This window comes from Pristis pectinata, chromosome 32 (genome assembly GCF_009764475.1).
Source record: "Pristis pectinata isolate sPriPec2 chromosome 32, sPriPec2.1.pri, whole genome shotgun sequence".
NCBI lineage: Eukaryota > Metazoa > Chordata > Chondrichthyes > Rhinopristiformes > Pristidae > Pristis > Pristis pectinata.
The window spans coordinates 15,402,845-15,424,576 of record NC_067436.1 but is presented as its reverse complement, the minus strand read 5'-3'; the positions used below and the strand labels follow the sequence as shown (position 1 = coordinate 15,424,576).

The window sequence follows — 21,732 nt, the reverse complement described above, 5'->3', positions numbered from 1 at the left end:
GAGCATTTTCTAGGTCAATAACTTATCACTGGGGATTGAGTCAGGAACACTGATGTCTCAATTCCTACTGGCACCCGATTCCAACTAACTATGGGAGAGATCGTAGCGTTAGGGAGGGGAGGTGGTATTGGATACAAGTGAAACATTTAATGGTTAGAACTGTACTTGGAGCCAATTAACAGCTGTTGGTGGCACCCGATGTCAGGCAGGGTATATAAAATGGCTGATCTATATGGTTTGGTCTATTATGGGTCATCGACCTTGCCCGTAAACATACACAGAGACCGTGCCTAAAGCGCAAATAAAAACACGAGCCTGAAGTTTGGCAGCAACAAGCAACAAATGAGTAACTTGCTAACACAATGACGGAGAAGGCGATCAGTTCAGGGTGAGTTAACAGGAAGAGTCATCAATAGCTGAGTGGAATTGCATGGGTAATGAAGGAGATCAGACAACACCTTCACTCATAATGTGGACTCGGTCCAGGTTCTCCTCTCTCGTGCCTCTTAAGCATCCCTTACAATACCTGTAACGCTGCCAAAAAGCTTTTTAAAGTACTCAGGCTTACTTTCAATATACTTTCAATGGTCAAAGTCTACTCCACACTGTGCTTAAATTTCCAAGAGTCTGCTGTTGAAAGATTTCATGTCCTGCTCTGTAGCAGTTCTAGCAGAAACCTGTGGCCCACCTTGGTTTTCAGAGTCCAATACACAATAGAAATATTTGTTGCTATTTCTAAATATCAAGGTCCTTTTTCCCTGCATAAATCACCCGAGTCAGAGAGGAATGTGTAGTCAGGATCCCCCACTACAAGACCCCATGACAGCTGCAGTGTTGGAAGTGGGATCAGATTTAGCGGCAACGCTTCAACTGGCGATGGACGCAATGGGCTGAATGGCCTCCTTCTGCATCATAACTTCTCCAGTGATTCCATCAGCAAGCTGCCCTTGTACAGCATTAGCTGAAGGGATAATTTGACTGGTGTGACCAACATATTAAAGGGAAGCAAAAGGGTGGAGAGAGATATATTATTTTCACTGATTGGGTCCATTAAGTAAAAAAGAAAAAGCTGGTGCTTTCTGCAATGACATTGAGAAATTCCAAAGGTGTAAGAAACAGCAGCAAAAATCAAACTGCTGGAGGAACTGGAGCCAGCATCTGCGGGGGAAAGGAATTGTCAATGTTTCAGGTTGAGATCCTGCATCAAAGTCAAAATCAAACTCAGGTTTATTGTCATCTGCACAAGTCCATGTCTGCACAGGTGCAATGCAGCATCACAGGCACACAGCATCAGATAAGCAGTATTCAGAAGAAAAGCATAAATTAGACATAAATGATACACAATTTTTCCAAGAAGAACACAATTAGAACAGACGAAATTTTAGTGCATCAAGACTGCAGTAAGGAATCTGGAATTCTTTTCTGCAAGTGCCAGTTGATGCCAATTCAATTGTCGATTTTAAATCTGAGATTAATAGTTTTGTTAACCAAAATATTAAAAGATAGAGAAAAATTGTTGGGGTCACAGGTCAGCCATGATACTAAACTGAAGAACAGGCCTCAGCAGCAGAATGGTCCGCTCCACCTGAAGTACTCTTAATGTCGTAAAATGTCCCATTGGGTCTCACAGTGTTGCCAAGGAGGATTCCCAGCCAAGCATTGTGTTATTCAACTAGCAAGCCATTTTCTTGTATTTATCAAATAAGTCCAACAATGAACTCGTACCCATTCTGCTGATTCTCAAACCAGTATCTGTCTCCATCCCGTATTCGCTGGAACTGCTCAATCACGATTTTAGTGAAGAGCTCCTCCGCCCCACCACTGGTCTCCAACAGACCTCCAGGCCACAACTCTAGTTTGGATATGTCTTCTCCATATTCTTTGGCCAATCTAGTGAAGATCTGTAATGCAATGGCAAGTAAAGCTCAGTCAGATTGCCAGGAACTGTGGCCAATGAAAATTCCACAGAACAAAACGTCCTAATTAAGTTGAAGAGGCAGGGAGGTATTAAGGAGATTGGGATCTAGCCAGTGGAAGGACATAGGAAAATTGGAATCACTGGAGGCTAGATGTAGATGTATGAGGTCAGGGGGAGTACACAGTATTTTAAACTTGATCACTTTTGGAGGGGGAACGTTAACACACAAATATTATCTGCACTGATCCACTTTTGTAAAATACTTAATGATTATAGAGATGGGTTTTCCCCTCCTCCTGCCAACCCTTCCTCCCGCTGTCACCAGTTCTATAAGTACCGACTGGCTGTTAGAATCTGAACTCGTTTCTTTAGTACTTTGTTAAAGTGGCTTGGGGTTAAGAATGTAGAAAGTTGAGTTGAAGGAATTTCTTCATACAAGGAATAGCAATCATATGGAATAGACTTCTAGGGGCAAATTCAACAATAACAACTTGCATTTATATCATAATATAGTAAACATCCCAGAAGTATAACGAAACAAAAGTCAACATAATTGAAAAAGGAAAATGGAATCTCACACACAAAAGGTCCACAGTTCGTTGAAGGAAGTTAATGGAAGAATAACTGACCTCCTGGCTCTCGTTCATCAGGTTGGGGTTAATTTCACTCCAGCTGCTAACTGTTGGGAGCTGATAGGCTTGTCTTGCTGTGTTATATGTTGGAAGACCATTATCCCTCCCGTGTTGGAGAGTGAGAGCCACCAGGTCAGACCGAGAGAACTTCAGCGGTCCATACATATAATCTGAGTGCGATGGAACAAGTCGTCAATAGATTACATTAAGTATGAGTTTCCATAAAGTCCTGAATGATTTATTCTTGCAAGTGAATCTTTTGTTCATCTTTTTTATTATTCATTCATGGGATGTGGATGTTACTGGCGATGCAGCATTTATTGCCCATCACTAATTGCTCCTGAACCATGCAGTTATGAGCCAACAACATTGGTAGGTCTGGAGTCACATAGAGGCCAACTAGTAAGGATGACAGATCTCTTCATGAACCAGATGGATTATTATGTCTGTCTAGTTTCATTGATACTGTTATTGAGGCCAAATTTACCCCTAAGTAATTCAATTTAAATTCTTCAGTTGCCACTGTGGGACTGAAAGCCTGGTGAATACAAGTCTATTCGACCCAATCTCTCCTCATATGACAATTCCACCATCCCAGGAATCAGTCTGGTGTGCCTCCATTGCACCCCCTTTATTACAGGTACAACCTCTCTTGGGTAAGGGCAGCAAGACTGCCAAAACAATCCAAGTGCAGTCTCGCCAATGCTGTGTATAATTGTAATAAGACCAAGTTTCTCCTGTATTTAAAACCTCTTGGAAAGAAGGCCATCATATCACTTGCCCTTTTAACTGCTTGCTGCACCTCATGTGTGCTTTGTTTCAAAGACTGGTGTGCAAGAACACCTCGATCCCCAAATCACCTTAATGCATCTTTGAATCCTCCTCATGACTCACAATGCCACCAAGTTTTGTGTTATCAACAACTTAGAAATATCACCAAACTCTAGATATATTGAGATTATCCCGGAACTTTATACTGATCTCTGCAGTACACAACTGGTCACAGACTACCACCATTTAATCCAATTCTCTCTTTCATATCTGTCAACTAATTTTCAGTCTGCACAGAGAGATTCAAATGCATGTTCCTGCAAAATTGGGTGTGTTCCCAAGGAGGAAGCTGCCAGTTTGAGTCTGGAGCACAACTTTGCAGAAGGTCACTTTTTCAAAGGGTGCAGGGGGGTGGTGGCAGTGCAGAAAGCTGGGAGTTCATCACATCAGAACTGTCCCACATTATCAGCAGAGAAGGCATGTTTAAATCTCCAGAGTAGGAGATGAACGAACAGCTTTCTGAGCCAGAGGCAAGAACGTAGCCCACTGAGTCAACAGTGAGATCTGCCCAATTACTGACTTAGGCAGATTTACCCTGCAATATTACTGCAACATCCCCGTCCAAAGGCAAAAATCTCTTGCTATTAGCTTAACGGCAGTCTATTGAATGGCATACTATTGATCTAGCAGATGACTGCTTTGCCGAAACAGTAAATTAAATGGATTACCTCTCAGGTCTTCCACTATAATGTTGTCTTCTCTCTCAGCAATTTGAGATGTCATCCCAAAAATTAGCTCCTCAAAATCAGCAGCAGTTTGTAGATTCGGCTTCTGAAAAATTAAAAAAAAGCCTTGTCCTTTTAATAACCAGCCATTTGCTTTCTTTACAGTTTGGACACAACTAATTTCTGAAAATACTTTGGTCAAGATGGTTCACGTATCCCTACAGAGCTTCGTATTTTCTTCAGGAAGCTTTTTCTCCCCCCCAGTTTGGACTTGTCAATCAATTTTCTGGTTTAAACAAAATGTTCCAAATTACGCCGGAGGGAATGGTTTTGAGGTTTCTATAAGGGTGAAGATAATCTTCACCTGTTTTGGTGTCCAAAGCTTAGCATCTTCTTAGCTTAGAATCAGTACAATGCAGGAGACGTTTCGGCCCATTGAGCCCATTCCTCCTCCTATTTCCCCGTAACAATATATTTGTTTCTCATTCCCTTTTGAAAGCCACAATTGGACCTGCACAGACACAACTGAGCAGAATGGGTCACTGGCCACAGCTCATGTCCTTCAGTCATAGAACATAGAACAGAACAGCACAGGAACAGGCCCTTCGGCCCACAATGTCTGTGCTGACCATGATGCCAAGTGAAATTTATCCCATCTGTCTGCACGTGATCCATATCGCTCCATTCCCTTCATGTTCATGTGTCTATCTAAATGCCTCTTAAAAGCCACTATCACTTCTCCTTCCACCACCACCCCTGGCAGTGTGTTCCAGACACCCACCACTCTCTGTGTAAAAAAACTTGCCTCACACATCTCCCTTAAATTTTCCCCCGCTCCCCTTAAAGCTATGCCCTCTAGTATTTGACATTTCTACCCTGGGAAAAATACTCCGACTGTCTACCCTATCTATGCCTCTCGTATTTTCATAAACTTCTATCAGGTCTCCCCTCAGCCTCCAATGCTCCAGAGAAAACAATCCAAGTCTGTCCTACCTCTCCTTATGGATAATATTCTCTAATCCAGGCAGCATCCTGGTGAACCTCCTCTGCACCCTCTCCAAATCCACCACATCTTTAATGGGGCAACCAGAACTGCATACAAAACTCTAAATGCGGCCTAACCAAAGCTTTATCTGGCTGCCACATGACTACCTGACTCTTGTACTCAATACCCCGAGCAATGAAGGTAAGCGTGCCATACACCTTCTTTACCACCCTATCTACTTGTGTTGCTACTCTCATCGAGCTATGGTCTTGGACCCTAAGACTTCAATGCTTTTAAGGGTCCTGCCATTTTACTGGATGTTGATTGTTGAAGCAGGACTTCAATAGACCATTGGCCCCAACAGGTCCAAAAAGCAAACAGAACACAATGGATCACAGCAACCACCTACCTGCTAATCACACGGACTCTAAGTGAAGGGGGAACTAAAGGGTTCAGTAAGGAAGCCCTTGAATGTTGGTTCCTTGTTAACTAATAGGGGCGAACAAAGACTAATGAAAGGGTCACGGAGATTGAGCTACCCATCCAGGGTCACCAATGGGAATCCAGCTGTTCAAGTTCTTTACCTGTCTGTTCCAGAAGTTGTTACACAGACGAAGAGCTGGAGACATTTTGTTGGAGGTGCTACGAACTTGTCGGAAAGCACAGGTCTTGTTCCTGCATTGAACCAAAAGAGGACAGAAACCAAAACTTAGACCAGCAGAGCGGCAAGGAAAAAAAAAATCATAGGAAGTTGCAGCACAGGAGGAGGCCATTTGATCCATCTATTCATACTGGCCAATAACAGGAGCTACCCATAGCCCTGTGGTTTACGATGGTTCAGGTGTACATCCAGGTGCCTGTTGAATGTAATGAGGGCTTTGGCCTCGACTAGCCTTTCAGACAGTGAGTTCCAGACCTTCACTCTTTCTTTAACTCCTCTCTCACGCTCCCACTAATTATCTTAAGTCAATAGCCCCATGTAGTCAACCTCCCTCCCAAGAGAAATAGGTTGTTCCAGGCAAATATTGTACACCTGTACGAATGGGGTGGTATGGTAGCACAGTGAGTAGAGTCACTGCCTCACAGCTCCAAAGACCCCAGGTTCACTCCTGACCTCCAGTGCTGTCTGTGTGGAGTCTGCACATTCTGCCTGTGATCGTGTGGGTTTCCTCCCACATCCCAAAGACTTGCGGATTGGTGGGTTAATTGGCCGCTGTAAATTGCCCCTAGTGTGTAGGTGAGGGGCTGAAGCAGGGGGGAGTTGATGAGAATGTGGGGAGAATAAAAAAAATGTGTTGAATGTGGGATTAGTGTAAATGGGCAGTTGATAGTCAGCATGGTCTCAGTGGGCTGAATGGCCTGTTTCCATACTGTATCCCTCTGTGACTCGATGACATCTCACCTCAGCATCATCTATTAAATAAAAACTCCTCAGCCCTGGAAATATTTTCTTAAAAATATATTCCAAATCCATTCCATGCTGATAACCTCGATGAAACCCATCTGATACAAAGATGAAATGGAATTACACTAGAAAAGCTGATGAAAGTCCATTGACCTGAAATGTTAACTCTCTTTCTCATCTCCATGGATGCTGCCTGACCTGTCAGGCATTTCCAACCACCTCTTTGCATTGTGCCCATTTTGTGAACCACTTGGTTTCCATTGAAGGGGTAGGTCTATTTTCCCTTTAATGTGGGCATGTCCTCCTTATGAGAAGGACTTCAAGATGATGGAACATGAAAATAACTCTTTCTTCCTTGACTGGGATGTAAATCTGAGGCGGAGCATCCTCTTAAGCTGAACCTGATGGACATCTTGGTTGGCATGGACGAGCTGGGCCGAAGGGCCTGTTTCCCTGTTATATAGCTCTATGAGTCTAAACTTAATCAACTAGCCCTTTATTGCTGCTCCACAAAGCAGATCCCCCAACAGCAATGGCTATAACTTACTTATTGCAACACAAAAGAATGCTGGCTCCCAACAGAGCCAACCCACTCCTCCCTCCTTCTTTCCCTACATCCCCGCAATTTATTTTCTCTTATGTGTCTGCTAACTCCACTGTTGTTTCTTTTGCCATTAATCTCCAAGAGGTAAGTTACAGTCACTAGGCCATCAGGATCCACAGCCTGAGGGCCAGTTAACAGCTTGATGCCTCTTGGCCTTCTACCTGTGGATAAGGAAAGTGAGCCTGGGCTGTGCACCAGATCCAGCACTGTTACACCAAGTAGATGCATGTCACATGTTCAGAGAGCAATACAGAGCCAACTCTGTTGAGTAGGCTAGGGCTTTTCTCTTTGGAGAGAAGGAGAGGTGACTGGATAGAGGTGTACTAGATAAGAGGTATCGATTGAGTTGGCAGTCAGAGACTTTTTCCTAGGGCGACAATGGCTAACATGAGGGGGCATAATTTTAAGGTGATTGGAGGATAAGGGGGATGTCAGAGGTAAGTTTTTTTTTTACACAGAGAGTGGTGGGTGCGTGGAACGCACTGCCTGCAGAGGTTGTGGGGCAGATACATTAGGGACATTTGAGAGACGCTTAGATAGACACATGAATGATAGAGAAGTGGAGGGCTATGTGGGAGGGAAGGGTTAGATAGATCTTAGAGCAGGATAAAATGTCAGCACAACATTGTGGGCCGAAGGGCCTGTACTGTGCTGTAATGTTTTATGTTCTATGTTCTAACTGATAGCATAATAGAAAATTAATAAAACCAGATAATTAGCCAATAACATTTAGTTTCTGGAGACACAAGAGACTCGATGCTGGAACCTGGAGCAAAAAAGTAAACAGCTGGAGGAACTCGGCGGATCAGGCAGCATCTGTGGAGGGAAACGGACAGTCGACCTTTCAGGGTGAGACCCTTCATCTGGACTGATAGAGGGGAGAGAGCCAGTGTAAAGAGGGGAGGGGAAGGGGTGAGGCAAGAGCTGGCAAGCAATAGGTGGATCCAGGTGAGGAGGGGTGATTGACAGATGGAGGAGGGGAGAGCGGAAATAGTGAGAGGTGACAGGTGGAGGTGACAAAGGGCTGCAGATGATGGAATCTGATAGGAGAGGAAGGTGGAGCCTGGAATCAAATAAAGGAGGTGGGGACGGTAGATGGGAACAGTGGGGGGGAGGGACCCAGTGGGAGGAGTGTGTGGGTCAGATGGAGGAGGAGAAAGAAACAGGGTGATGAGGGTCTGTAGAGGGTGCAGGAAGGACTGGGTAGATCAGGAGGAGAGAGAAAAGGAACAGAGGAGAATCAGGTTGACTAAAATTGGGAATGATATAGTTTATCCCTTACCTCATGTACACTCCAGGTGGTACCATGGTAGCAATTGATTTCAATATGGCAACCTGAAACTCAGGTGAGATACCAGGGTCGACAAACTTCTTGTATCCTGCAGAACCCAATATCTGGTTAGAAAAATCAAATTTGCAGCTTTAAAAACCCTTACAATTTTGCAAACTTCCTGTACCTTACCTGTGTAACTGGATAAATTTTGTCCCAGGTGTTTGGGTAACCACTCGTATAGTGCAATGTTCTGCAACATAAGGGAATGGTTATTGGGGAGCATTGAATACCAATGACGTCTTCAGTTTGTACAGCATCTTTAGCAATACATTCACAAGGCAATTCCCAGGAATTTACCTGGAGAGTTCAGGGCAGAATCTTGGCCTAAGGTAATTTTTAAGAAGGAGTATCTTAAGGGAGGAAAGAGAAGTAGAGAGACAGAAAGATTCAGGAGCAAATAAAAACTCCTGAATTTATAATCATAACTCTCCATCTCTCTTTCCTCCTGGGATTATGGTGATAATTTAGCGACTGGCCCTTCTTCTCAACGTAGCAAATATTTTCCTCAGCATTCAAGGTTATTTGTACAATTTCTTCTTTGCGCCACACTGCATTACCTGGAATGTAGCAATAACCCATTTTCTGGTGTGGTGGAATATGTCTTCATCTGACCAAGAGGGGTTGTCAGCTTTAAACTGGGAGGCCAGGTGATTGTGATACCAGAACCAGATGATCTGCTCTGCCATGATGAATGGGTTTTCATTGGCTCCTGGATTTCCAGAATCTACGACGGAAATTTATGTCTGTTAGAATTTGGGATTGGGTGAACAGATTGAGACTTTTTTCTCTTGAAAACACAAGGCTAGGGCACGACCAAATACAGACTGTCCCTGGGTAGTGAATGGGTTCTGTTCTTACAGACGTCCTGAAGTCGATTTTGTCAGCAAGTCGGAAAATACACAAAAATCACTCGGTACGGTAACCACATCTCCACAGTGAGTCAACTTTATTGTCATCTGCACAAGTTCGTGTCTGCACAGGTGCAATGACAAACTTACTTGCAGCAGCGTCACAGGCACATAGTGTTAGAGGCACAACATTCAGAAGAAAAGCCTAAATTATATTAGAATTGTACAAGAAAAGAACACAATTAGAACCAAAAACACATATTGTAATGAATGGCATCAAAAACACACAAGACTGATAAGAAAGAACAATTATTAAAAGTGAAGAGAGAGAGGAAACAGGTTCTGCCATTTGTAGGAACATACGTACATACATATGTTGAAGTTTTGAATGCAATAATTTAATGGGGGCTGGTTTGTATGTACAGGTGTCCATAAGTCAGGTGATCATAATCCAGGAATGGCCTGTAGCTCTGGAATTATACGAGGCTTATTATACGAGCAATTAAATTAATTATACGAGCAGACTCGATGGGCTGAATGGCCTACTTCTGCTCCTTTGTCTTGTGATCTTATTGAAGAAACCAGAGCAGCCTTGGAATGCATTGCTGGTTGGTCCAGTCAACTGTGTGATAAGGTACCATGCAGTCCACTTCTGCTCCTACTAACATGCAGTGCATTTACTGCGACCAGCAGGGATGAATTCCCAGACAAGAGTCTTTGGATTTACAGAGGATGGCAAGATTGAAGGCCACAAATATAACATTGGTGCCAAGAAACCAAATGAGGAATTCAGTTCTAAAGAAACTTGTTCACCCTATGATGATGAGGTCCATGGAACTTGTCACCTCAGGGTGTGGTTGAGGTGAATTGGTTGGATACGTTTGAGGGTAAACTCTGCCTTTCCTGCTCAGATGTTTTCATATGAATGGATGTGAATATGATGGAAATTCCCCTCCTGCTAACTTCATCTTCCTCCCAATGGAGAAAACAAATTTGTTCTCCACTTTGAACCTTGTCGAACTGTAATGAGCTGAGATGGAGATCAGCAGAAAGCAAAACTCGAACCACGCCCTGTCCAACTGCTGATTAATTTGACAACATTGACCACGGCTATTTCCAAGAAAGAATGTTCCTAAACACAAACACCACTGAATTTAATCCTTCCTGGGCTGCAGAGCTCACTTATATCATGCTTGGCATTAAGGGGTTGTGCAACAGAGCAACACTTTGTCAAGGCTTCAGCCAACAGAAACCCTGGAAGACAGTGGAAGCCAAATACAGATGGAGTACTTTCATTGGCTCCACCTCTCCCTTTCTTATCAATCATAATTATCCACATGCTCGCTGTGATAAGTAATCCTGGTAGCAAGAAGTGCTGACATGGAGGCCCAACCAATTGTCAGTGTCTTTTCAACTGCTTATTTCATTTCAGTTCAGTTCATAACTTTCCTTACTGACAAGAGACACAAAGAAGAGACAGAGATAGACAGAAGAGAATGCAATTAATCACTGATAAAATGAAGTGAGTTCAATCTCCTGAATTCACCATAAAATCCTTGGAGCCCGACGTCACCACTGGAGGGATCAGGATGATTCCACATCAGCAGTTTTTCAGTGCTTGGCTTGGGAAGCCTAGGATCGGAACCAGAAGCCAGTCGACCATCAGAGAAACTTCGTAATTCATCACACCAAGAGTGAGAAGATCCGTAAATGGAGCTCCCATCGATCCATGCAGTCACTTCATTGACCTGTTAAAGAGCAACAGTGAAAACCTCAAGCAATTCATAAAGACTTCATTGCGCTCCTGAATCCTAGCAGGGTACTCATGTTCCTGTTTATTTCGATGCAGAGTCAATAGCAGTGAGGAAGAGGGATGGTAAGTTACCTATTTTTAATTATTGTGCCTGCAGTAATGTTTGCAATTATTTATGCGATTCATAAAATGTTTTTCTAAAGAAGATTTAATTGTTTCATCATCAGTAGTTTCTGAATGCTTTTGAAGTCAGGGATGTTTCAAAGCCTTGACGGTTTAGGTTGAGCGAGCTCGGGCTTTTCTCTTTGGACAGAAGGAGGATGAGAGGTGACCTGATAGAGGTGTACAAGATGATAAGAGGCATAAATCAAGTGGACAGTCAGAGACTTTTTCCCAGGGCGGAAAGGGTCACACGAGGGGGCATAATTTTAAGGTGATTGGAGGAAAGTACAGGGGGGATATCAGAGGTAAGTTTTTTTTACACAGAGAGTGATGGATGTGTGGAACCCACTGCCAGGGGTGCTGGTTGAGGTAGGTACACCAGGAACATTTAAGATACTCTTAGATAAGCATATGGATGATAGAAAAATGGAGGGTTATGTGGGAGGGAAGGGTTAGATTGATCTTAGAGCAGGATAAAAGGTCGGCACAACATCGTGGGCCGAAGGGCCTGTACTCTGCTGTCAGTCGACGGCTTTCTCAGTAGTTTTGTGAGCAGAGCTGCTTTGGGCCTGTACATGTGACTTGATAAAATCAAGCGGTGCCCCAGGTTAGCTCAGAGCTTGGCCCATTGGGTGCAGGATGCTCTTGGCAAGCAAGTTCTTCTCCCCAGATATATGTTTTAGTTTGGAGGAACTGCATATCTCAGCACTGAAGCCAGCAATAGACCTCACTCAGCAAAATCCAGGTTGTATTTCCAGTGTCCTTGATGTACGGAAGTGCACATTCATCCAACATGGACATTTATAAGAGCTTTGGACTGTATGTCCCTCTCCCTACGTCCTCTGTTACCTGTATCCTGGGATTGTTGGGGCTGTGTCCTGAATGCTTGTCCCATTCTTTTCGCCGAAACAGTAACCTCACACTTTCCGTACCATTGGGGTCAAAGACTGGATCACCAGGTGGGATGAGAACATCGAGGAATTCAGGGGGACACGCTGGGTACCTTGTATCCAGAATCTCACTCATCACATGATATCCTGCACAAGTTTGGAAAAGAAAGCAACAATGCTAGCTTAATTGTGCGATGTCTCATTTGAAACTGAATGGGCAATGCTTGTCGAAGCAAAGTTGCCCCATGGAGGGCCAAATCTCAAGCTTTTGGACCACTGGTGCATTGAGCTGGCACAGATTCCAGGGGCCAACTGGCCTCTTTGTGCTGTAAATCTGATTTCTTGACATGCAAAGCTGAAGGGAAGACATTACAAAGACAAGCTTGGTATTAATGTTCTTTACACTGCCTCCATAATTTTATTCACTCACTGGACTGAAACAGGACAATTCTTGCCAGCTTGAACATGATGTTAGTATCTGAAACATCCTGGTGCTCTAACCCTTCCTTCCTAACCCTTCCGGCATGGTAGTGTAGCGGTTAGCGTAACGCTATAACAGCACCAGCGACCCGGGTTCAATTCCCGCCGCTGTCTGTAAGGAGTTTGTACGTTCTCTCTGTGACTGCGTGGGTTTCCTCCGGGTGCTCTGGTTTCCTCCCACATTCCAAAGATATACGGGTTAGGAAGCTGTGGGCATGCTATGTTGGCACCGGAAGAGTGGCGACACTTGCGGGCTGCCCCCAGCACATTCTCAGTAACGCAAAAAGATGCATTTCACTGTGTGTTTCAATATACATGTGACTAATAAATATCAATCCTTACAACAGAGGATATCAATCTTGCTTACTGACATTCCCCTGACTTCTGTAGCATCCTCCTCTTTTGGTTAGTTCTTCGACCATATGTCAAATGCAGACGATTCCATTTTAGGATTAATTTGTCTCTGATCGCTAAGGTCAAATGTATACCAAGGTACCAGCCACCCTTTACACATTCTGATCCATTGACGTTAATGGGCCAGATCGTGCCAGGATCAGCCCATTCCCCAGACTCACATCCAGGGTGCCCGAGTGCCCTCACATAACCTCTATGGAATGTGGAGGAATGAACAACCAGTCTGTCCGCACCCAACTCTAACCAGGCCTCTCCTTGTGTACCACTGAGGTCCTGATCTAGGACAACCTTTGACAGTTTGCTGCCTCTAAAAAGGTTTTCCAAATATTTTTAATTACTCAGTCGGTTGGAGAATCAGGGAGGAAAATAGGCAATGCTGCATGATCTTATTGAATGATAGAGTCAAGCAGCATGAAAACAGGCCCTTCGGCCCACCGGGTCTGTGCCCACCATCAAGCACCCATTCAAACTAATGTGACGTCAATCCCATTGTGTACTCCCCACATTCCCATTAACTCCCCACAGATCCTACCCTTCACCTACACACGAGGCAATTTACAGCAGCCAATTAACCTGCTAACCTGCACGTCTTTGGGATGTGGGAGGAAACCGGAGCACCCGGGGGAAACACGTTGGGGCACAGGGAGAACGTGCAAACTCCACACAGGCAGCACCCGAGGTCAGGATGGAAACTGGGAGGCGGCTGTTCTACCAGCTGAGCTACTGTGCCATCCACATCAGTCCAATGATGCAGCAAGACATCTGTAGCGCTGATATCTTCCCTCCAATTGACCTTGGACATCTACTTTCGGATGAGATGAGGTGACCTGATCTGCAAAGAGCCATCTGGCAGTTCAGTCGGCTAACTTCAACCCAATCCTCTCATAAGAGATTATTGCTGGCAACTAAAGAAGACTCTCTCCCATATAGACTTCCTCATCCCCCAATACCTACCTCGCTCAGTCTCTGTTCTTCCTTCACGCATAGAAAGTGGGTTATTAAGACAGAACATGCAGAAACCAACAAGAAGGAATGAACTCAATGTAAATTCCTCTGGTCACCAAGTGCACAACACAATAAGTATTCTTGTAAAGATGTAATCCACCTATGATGTCATTTTTTTTTGCTCCTGAAATTATTGTTGTAGCCCACAATCCTTACCAAAGAAAACACTCAGTACGGTGTTATTCTTAATAGACTGCAATCCTGATGATCCATTGGCTATTATATTACTGATGGTCCGTGCATTTGGCACTGCTGGTTCTTCCAAAGCTTGATAAACGCCATCAGCATATCTGGCAGGCAGAAGGCGCATGAGGGGAGAACCTGCAAATGAAACATGTCTTCAGATAGTCACCACAGAGACAGGGCCTCTATTACTGTATGGCACGGTACCGTAGCATAGCGGTTAGCGTGACGCTATTACAGCGCCAGTGATCGGGGTTCGATTCCCGTCGCTGTCTGTGTAAGGAGTTTGTACGTTCTCCCGTGTCTGCGTGGGTTTCCTCCGGGTGCTCCGGTTTCCACCCACATTGCAAAGACGTATGGATAGGTTAATTTGGGTTTAAAGTGGGCGGCACGGACTCGTTGGGCCAGAAAGTCCTGTTACCACGCTGTAAATAAAATTTTTTAAAAAATTTGCTTCTGTTGATGAACCACACACTATAATAATTACTACTATTTCCCTAAAAATAGACAAGCAATAGATCGCGCTTCAGTGAATGGGTAACTTGTCTGAAAATTTATTCCATTTCTAGGACCATTCAGTTTGCTGGGGTCTTGTTTGATGCAGTAATGGAGTAACGCTTTTAATATTGTGAGTAATTACATGTAATAATGTGAGTAATGCTTTGAATAATGTGAATAAAGTTCTGAATATTTTGAGTAATAATGTGTGTAATGGGGTCATACAGTGCGGAAACAGGCCATTCGGCCCAACTGGTCCATGCCGACCAAGATGCCCCATGCAAGCTAGTCCCATTTGCCAGCGTTTGACCCATAACCTTCTAAGCCTTTCCAATCCATGTCCCAGTTCAACTGTTTTAAAAATTGTTACTTGTGACAAATGCTTTCAATAACATTAATAATACCATTCCGAAAAAAATGGTGCCCTCTAAACGCTAAATCAACAGCTGAGTTCAAGGTTAAATTGTAATTGCAGAAGTAATCCAAAACTAAAGCACTGCAGATGCTGGAAATCTGAAATAAAAATAGAAACTGTGAGAAATGCCCAGCAGGTCGGGCAGGGCCTATGGAGAAAGGAACAGAGTCAATATTTCAGGCCAATAATCTTCTATCTTCACTGGAATGTGGTTTGGTCACCTTTCAGAAGTTCTGTTGACCAGATTTCCACTAGTTTCTTTTACTATAACCATTTCTGATAAAAGATCATTGACCTGAAACACTGCCTCTGTTTCCTGCTCCACACATGCAGCCTGACCAGCTGAGTATTTCAGATATATTTTGTTTCAATTTTACTGTAAATTTTAACGATTTTTCTGTGTGCTAGTGGTCGTCTCTTCTGTGGAGTGCAGAGAAATTGATTTGACTTTGAGTTACAGAGAATGAAGTCACTATGGTGATTCAGGTTCAGTCGGATAGCCTAATATCACACCATTCATTGGGATGGAATGAGCACAGTACTATTGAGGGACCCTAACATCATTTAAAGGTAATTCTGATGAAAGGTCGGTGTCTTGAAACCGTTTCTCTCTCCACAGATGCTGCTCGACTCACTGAGTATTTCCACCATTCAATTTACTTCAGATTTTCAGCACCTGCAGTATCTTTTCTTCAGTCCTATCATCTGACCTCAACTCTTCTGCTGTTTCCTATTCACCTCCTTTCCCTACCCAGGCTCACCCCAATTTGAAAAGCAACAGATAACCTCATCCAAGGCTGTCTGATCAGCATTACTCATAATCACAGGACACAGTGAAGGGAATGGGATTCTCAAGCAATGAGAACCAAGTTGACAATAAGCCATGTGCATTGTATTGTGCTTGGATGTGCTTTGTAATGAGAGATGTAAACGTATCCCGTTCAGGATCAAATCCAGCTGATTTTATATTGTGATATTGATATTAATGACTAATCTAAATATTTTGCAGTACTTAAGCTGAGGAAGTAAACCATGATTATTTTTATAGGTGAAACCAACACTAGAAGCTATTAAGTGGGTGTCTTACCAGCTGAGCCTCGTTTCTGATAGGCGAGATTGTTGTACCACCCGTCATATCTCTGCACTTCCCAGTTGATATTGTTTTGGGCACCTGACGGAGAATAAGAGTGTTAATTAATGGATGAACTAACCATCATCTGAGTAAACCATGAACAATGAAAAAAACAATTGATTAATAACATCTATTCACGAAGCAAGATACGGTAGATAGACAGATCAGAATCACCAGGTGAGAAGGGGGGCAAAGACATTCTATTTTCACAGTGATTCAGTTGAATCAGCCTGTGTCTTCTCATGTCCCAATCAGACAGCAGTGAGGTTAAACACCAGCTCAGGGATTGAATCCAGGCATTGTACTGTCAGTAGTATTGGTATTGGGATAGAAGTTGGGCATAACACCGTAAGATATCAGAACAAAATTAGGCCATTCAGCCCATCAAGTCTGCTCTGCCATTCAATCATGGCTGATTTTTTTCAACCCCATTGTTTTGTCTTCTCCCCGTAACCCTTAACCCCCTTACCAACCAAGAACCTATCAATCTCTGCCTTAAATAACCCAATGACTTGGCCTCCACCGCCCTGTGACAACAAATTCCACAGATTCACCACCCTCTGCCTGAAGAAATTCCTCCTCATCTCAGTTTTAAAGGGACGTCCCTTTATTCTGAGGCTGTGCCCTCAGATCCTAGACTCTCCCACTGATGGAAACATCCTCTCCGCATCCACTCTATCCAGGCCTTTCAGTATCCGGTAGGTTTCAATGAAATCCCCCTCATCCTTCTGAACTCCATTGACTACAGGCCCAGAGACATTAAATGCTCTTCATAAATAAAGTCTTTCATTCTTGGGATCATTCTTGTGAACCTCCTCTGGACCCTCTCCAGGGCCAGCACATCCTTCCTTAGATACAGGGCCCAATGTAAACATGCAATGTGGTAACGTATGGGTGTTAAAACTTCTAAAATTCAGTTCCCTTGAGGCCAATATGTTTATGTTACCATATTATGTGTCTAGTACTTACAACAGAAGACCAAGTTCTGCCACATGGCTCTTGACTGAGGTATCCCTTTATATCCCATAATAGGGAAAACCCGATGGTACCATTCCAAAGTGCAGTGGAATTGTTCCTAATGTTGTAGCCAAGTTAATCAACATTACAAGACATGTTCTCACATTGCTGTGTGAAGGAACTTGCTGTGTGCAATTTAGCTACTGCATTTCCTGCATTGCCAATGATAGATAATTAACTGTATTCAGTTAACTGTGAAAAGCAAATTTGAAATGGCAAAGTGGTAGCAAAGGTTACCTGGCGAGTGTTTAAAGGTATTTGGTGACGTGAATTTGAATCCCATCACCCCAGCTGGGGAATTTAAATCTCCATGACTTAGTAAGTTTGGAATAAATAGATTCCAAAATTAATGTTGAATGGTATGTTGTGAAACTGATGTCTCACCAGGAAGGAAATTTTCCATCCTTATCTGGTCCAGTCCATATGTGACTCCAGATTCACAGCAATGTGGTTGTCAACTGTCCCTCAAGTAACCCAAAAGGTCACCAGGTTTAGGGGCAAATTGGGGTTGAGCATTAAATCCTGGCCATGTCAGTGATGCACACACCCTATGGTTCAATGAAAAGATCTATCTTTATCTATGAACAACAGCTTACTAGAATGCACATCTTTATGTGGAACTGTAATGACAAACAAGGAGGACATTCAGCCTATTGACTCTATGCAGGGTCCTCGTAGAAGAACCCCATTTCCTTGCTCTTTCCCCATAACCTTGCAAATTATTCCCTCTCAAGTGCCCATCCAAATCCATATGAAAGCCCTATGTTTGTTTTCAGTCACTTAACAGTTGCAGGCTCCATATCATTGATGCTGTCTGCCAGGGAATGTTTCTGCTCAAATTCCCCTTGCATCTTTTGCTGAAATTTTAAATCCACGTCCTTTGTCCTTTAATCATCTGTTACCGCCACCAGATCCCCCCTAAGCCAGTCATGGTCATGCACACTTCAAATATCTTTGTTATATTTGCAAAATTAAAACTACTTGAAAGGAAAACTAGATGCAGGATAATGGATAAAGAGCAGAGGAATGGGTTTGTTTGGAATTTTGGAATAATGAGCAGGATGTGCTGGTCCTAACATCTGAAACCTCTGTCCTAGATATGGAACAAATATTACTTACTGACAAGCATTAGGCAGTAGAGGTGAATCCAGCCTGTGATCACCAGCTTCCAGATGAAAGTCTGTGCCATGTTCTTTTCGAGATCTAGTTCCTTCACCTTTGTCAGAGGTGTTTCTGAATTGTTCAGTTCCAATTACAAATTACCCTGTAAGGAAACAACTTACAAATAGTTTAAAAAGCCAATACCGGACTATTGGGAATCAGTGACTAGGAAAAATACATTCCTTCCCAGCAATTAAATCAAGGAATCAAGAGGGAAAGGGGCTAACAGGGTAAATGGGTGGGTGAGGGGGAGGGAGTCTGAGGGCAGCTGCTGGGGGACAGAGGTAGGGAGGCTGAGGGAGGGGGGCACTGAAGGAGGGAGGCTGAGAGAAATAGGATGTGGACAAAGTGTGTGTGTGTGTGTGTGTGTCTGTATGTGTGGATGTGTGTATATGCGTTTGTGTATGTGTGTGCATGTTCAGTATGTGTATGTATGTGTATGTTTATTGTGTGTGCTTAGAGTATGTGTGTGCACTCAGAGTATGTGTGTGTGCTCAGTGTGTGTATGTGTGTATGCGCGTTCAGTGTGTATGTTTGTGTGTGTGCACGCACTCAGTGTCTTTCTCTCTCCCTCTCCCTCTCTCTCCAGGTAGGTTAAGTCTGTTTTAAATCTGTGTATCTCCATGCATCTGGGACATCGCACCCGTTGGACACAGACCTTACTCTGCCATGCCTGTGTGGTAACTGGTGAATAAACCTGAAAGAATCCACACAAAGGCACTTCCACCCCTTGGGGCTGGAGTCAGACCCAAGCCCAGAGGAATGCCTCAGAAACTGAACCAGGGAGGGTTTCTGCCTCCACCACCCGTTCAAACAGTGGATCCCTCTGGGTGAATATTTCCCCTCGTCACCGGCCCCAACTCGTCCACCAGTTACTTTTCGTCAGTGCTCCCTGCTGTTTGATCCTTCCACTAAGCCAACTCGCCCAAACCCTCCCTGGGCAAACCATCCCTGGGCAAACTCTCCCTGGGCAAACTCTCCCTGGGCAAACATTCTCCTGTTACGGCTTTGGAAAGTTTATTGGAAAATTAGATTGTTAAAGTGAAATGTGTGTCCTTCTACACAACATACAAAGAGGCAATCCAGAAGGAGGAAAGCTCGTTAAAAATTGGTAATATCTGTTTTGTTCAAGAGACTGGCTGACATCAAATCATCTACAGCAACTTCCTCTACAGTATCTGTGAAATATGAATGTTAAACCTGATATCAAATCTTCCAGTTAGCAACTACGTTTAATCTTTCTGACCCCATAGCCCTTCAAAAAACGTCTTTGAAGATTATTCATAACATGACTTCATTGAGAAGTTATGTGCTGGGAAACACAGTGGCCCATTATTAGCCACAAATAACATTTACTAATTTTCCAAAAGCAAAATACTACAGATGTTGGAAATGCTCAGAAATGACCTCACAATGCACCTGGTCACCGCCCTTGCACCTTATTGTCTGCCTGCACTGCACTGTCTCTGTAACCGTAACACGTTACTCTGCCTTCTGTTATTGCTTTTCCCTTGATGGATGACACGCAAAACCAAGCTTTTCACTTTACCTTGGTACATGTGACAATAATAAACCAATTTACCAAATTAGTCGCGACAATCTGCTGGAGGAACTCAGCGGGTCGAGCAGCATCTGTGTGTGTGTGTGTGGGGGGGGGGTGTGAATTGTCAATGTTTAGGGTCGGGGGTTCCACCCCAAACATGGACAGTTCCTTCCCTCCCACAGATGCAGCCTCAGCCGCTGAGTTCCTCCGGCAGATTGTGCGTTGCTCCAGACTTCAGCACCTGCCGTCTCTTCAGCCACCAACTCAGTCCACCTGACCCGTTCGCAGTTCCCTTCTCAGCGACGGTTGCCTGCCGTGCCGAGCATTCCCCGTATTTACTGGTTTTCTCCGGCTTCCAGTGACTGACGCCCGGGTTCCTCCTCGGGTTTGAGACACACAAATCCATCACCCCCCACACCACACCCCCCCCCCCCCCCGGACATGAATAAGACTACAAACAAAACACACACACACAATGCTGGAGGAACTCAGCAGGTCAGGCAGCACCTATGGAGGGAAATAAACAGTCAACGTTTCGGGTCGAGACCCTTCATCAGGACTGTTTACTTCCCTCCACAGATGCTGCCTGACCTGCTGAGTTCCTCCAGCACTGTGTGTGTGTATTGCTCCAGACTCCAGCAGCTGCAGAATCTCTTGTGTCTCCAAACAAAATATTCTGCTATATTAGTAGAAGTCGTTGCTATCATCCAGGGGACTTCAAAGTGCGCACACACCCTGCTTCCTTACGCTGCTGTGAGACGGTGCAGAGGGTGAATAGAAGCTTGCACTGATCAATCTCCTAAAAAAAAATCCACCTTTCCCTTTAGAATAGCGCCCTTCACAGCAACCTGTCGATTTGAAACAAGCTATCCAACTAAAACTTGCATATACTTCACACCTACAACAAAAAAAGACTAAACGTTAGAAAGGAGTCAGTGGTCTTCAATAACGCACTCAAACGGAGGGGATGTGTGTCTCGCAACGCTCCCACACATCCAGAGCAACCGGCTCCGGACCTGGAGGGGACTTGCGACGATCAGCCACTGCAACAGTGCGCTCACGTTAGCGCTGGCGTCAGTACCGCAGATCTAACGTAGCCCCTCGTAGCAAAGATCAAACTACATCGGAAGTCGCTCACCTACAGCAGAGCTTCAGATGGAATGGACTTATTTCTAAACATAACACCGGAAAATGAATTAGTTGTCACACACCTAACCCACGAGGAAATGAAACCTGTTTAACAATGCCGTGTGTTTAAATTGCTGAGGTTTACTGATTCCTAATCCCTCTTTCTAACTTTACCGATTTGGTCCCCCAGTTAAATAATTCCCGTGCTTTTCGTGTAGTATAGAAGAGGTTTAGACGTAGATAACAACATACTGTCTTTGAATTTTGGCGTGTTGTACATCTTGACAACCAGCCACTAAAGTTTTGGAAGTTTTACTCACTGTGTAAAACTTTACTCACTAAAGTTTTGGAAGTTTTACTCACTGTGTAAAACTTTACTCACTAAAGTTTTGGAAGTTTTAATCACTGTGTAAAACTTTACTCACTAAAGTTTTGGAAGTTTTACTCACTGTGTAAAACTTTACTCACTGAAGTTTTGGAAGTTTTACTCTCTGTGTAAAACTTTACTTACTAAAGTTTTGGAAGTTTTACTCACTTACCTCCAGCGCTGAGTTGCCCCACCTGAGGGAACAGGCTCCCGCGTCTCCGACGCGGAGAAGAGCTGCTAAAACTGTTCAGCCGCGGGAGGAGGGTCTCCGTTACGTGGGAAGGTGTGGGAGGAATTGCATTCAGGTACCAGGAAGAAAGCGATGTTCTAGAAATTCCCACTCTCAATTATTTACTGAATATC

The 21,732-nt window shown here is 43.9% G+C and overlaps 1 protein-coding gene across 1 annotated transcript in view; it reads right to left on the bottom strand.

Annotated features, from left to right (window-relative positions):
- Nucleotides 1–21,679, bottom strand: part of LOC127585247 (dual oxidase 2-like) — a 75,127-nt gene extending 53,448 nt beyond the window's left edge. The window contains exons 1-13 of the mRNA XM_052042555.1: nt 21,542–21,679; nt 18,290–18,434; nt 16,109–16,192; nt 14,082–14,246; nt 11,986–12,173; nt 10,768–10,969; nt 8,931–9,097; nt 8,503–8,563; nt 8,323–8,419; nt 5,616–5,706; nt 4,050–4,152; nt 2,548–2,720; nt 1,726–1,901 (exon numbers count right to left, since the gene is read on the bottom strand). Of these exons, the coding sequence (XP_051898515.1) occupies nt 1,726–1,901; nt 2,548–2,720; nt 4,050–4,152; nt 5,616–5,706; nt 8,323–8,419; nt 8,503–8,563; nt 8,931–9,097; nt 10,768–10,969; nt 11,986–12,173; nt 14,082–14,246; nt 16,109–16,192; nt 18,290–18,359 (1,577 nt within the window). The 5' untranslated portion in view covers nt 18,360–18,434; nt 21,542–21,679. The remainder of the gene's footprint in view (nt 1–1,725; nt 1,902–2,547; nt 2,721–4,049; nt 4,153–5,615; nt 5,707–8,322; nt 8,420–8,502; nt 8,564–8,930; nt 9,098–10,767; nt 10,970–11,985; nt 12,174–14,081; nt 14,247–16,108; nt 16,193–18,289; nt 18,435–21,541) is intronic.
- Between the last annotated feature and the right edge of the window lie 53 nt (nt 21,680–21,732).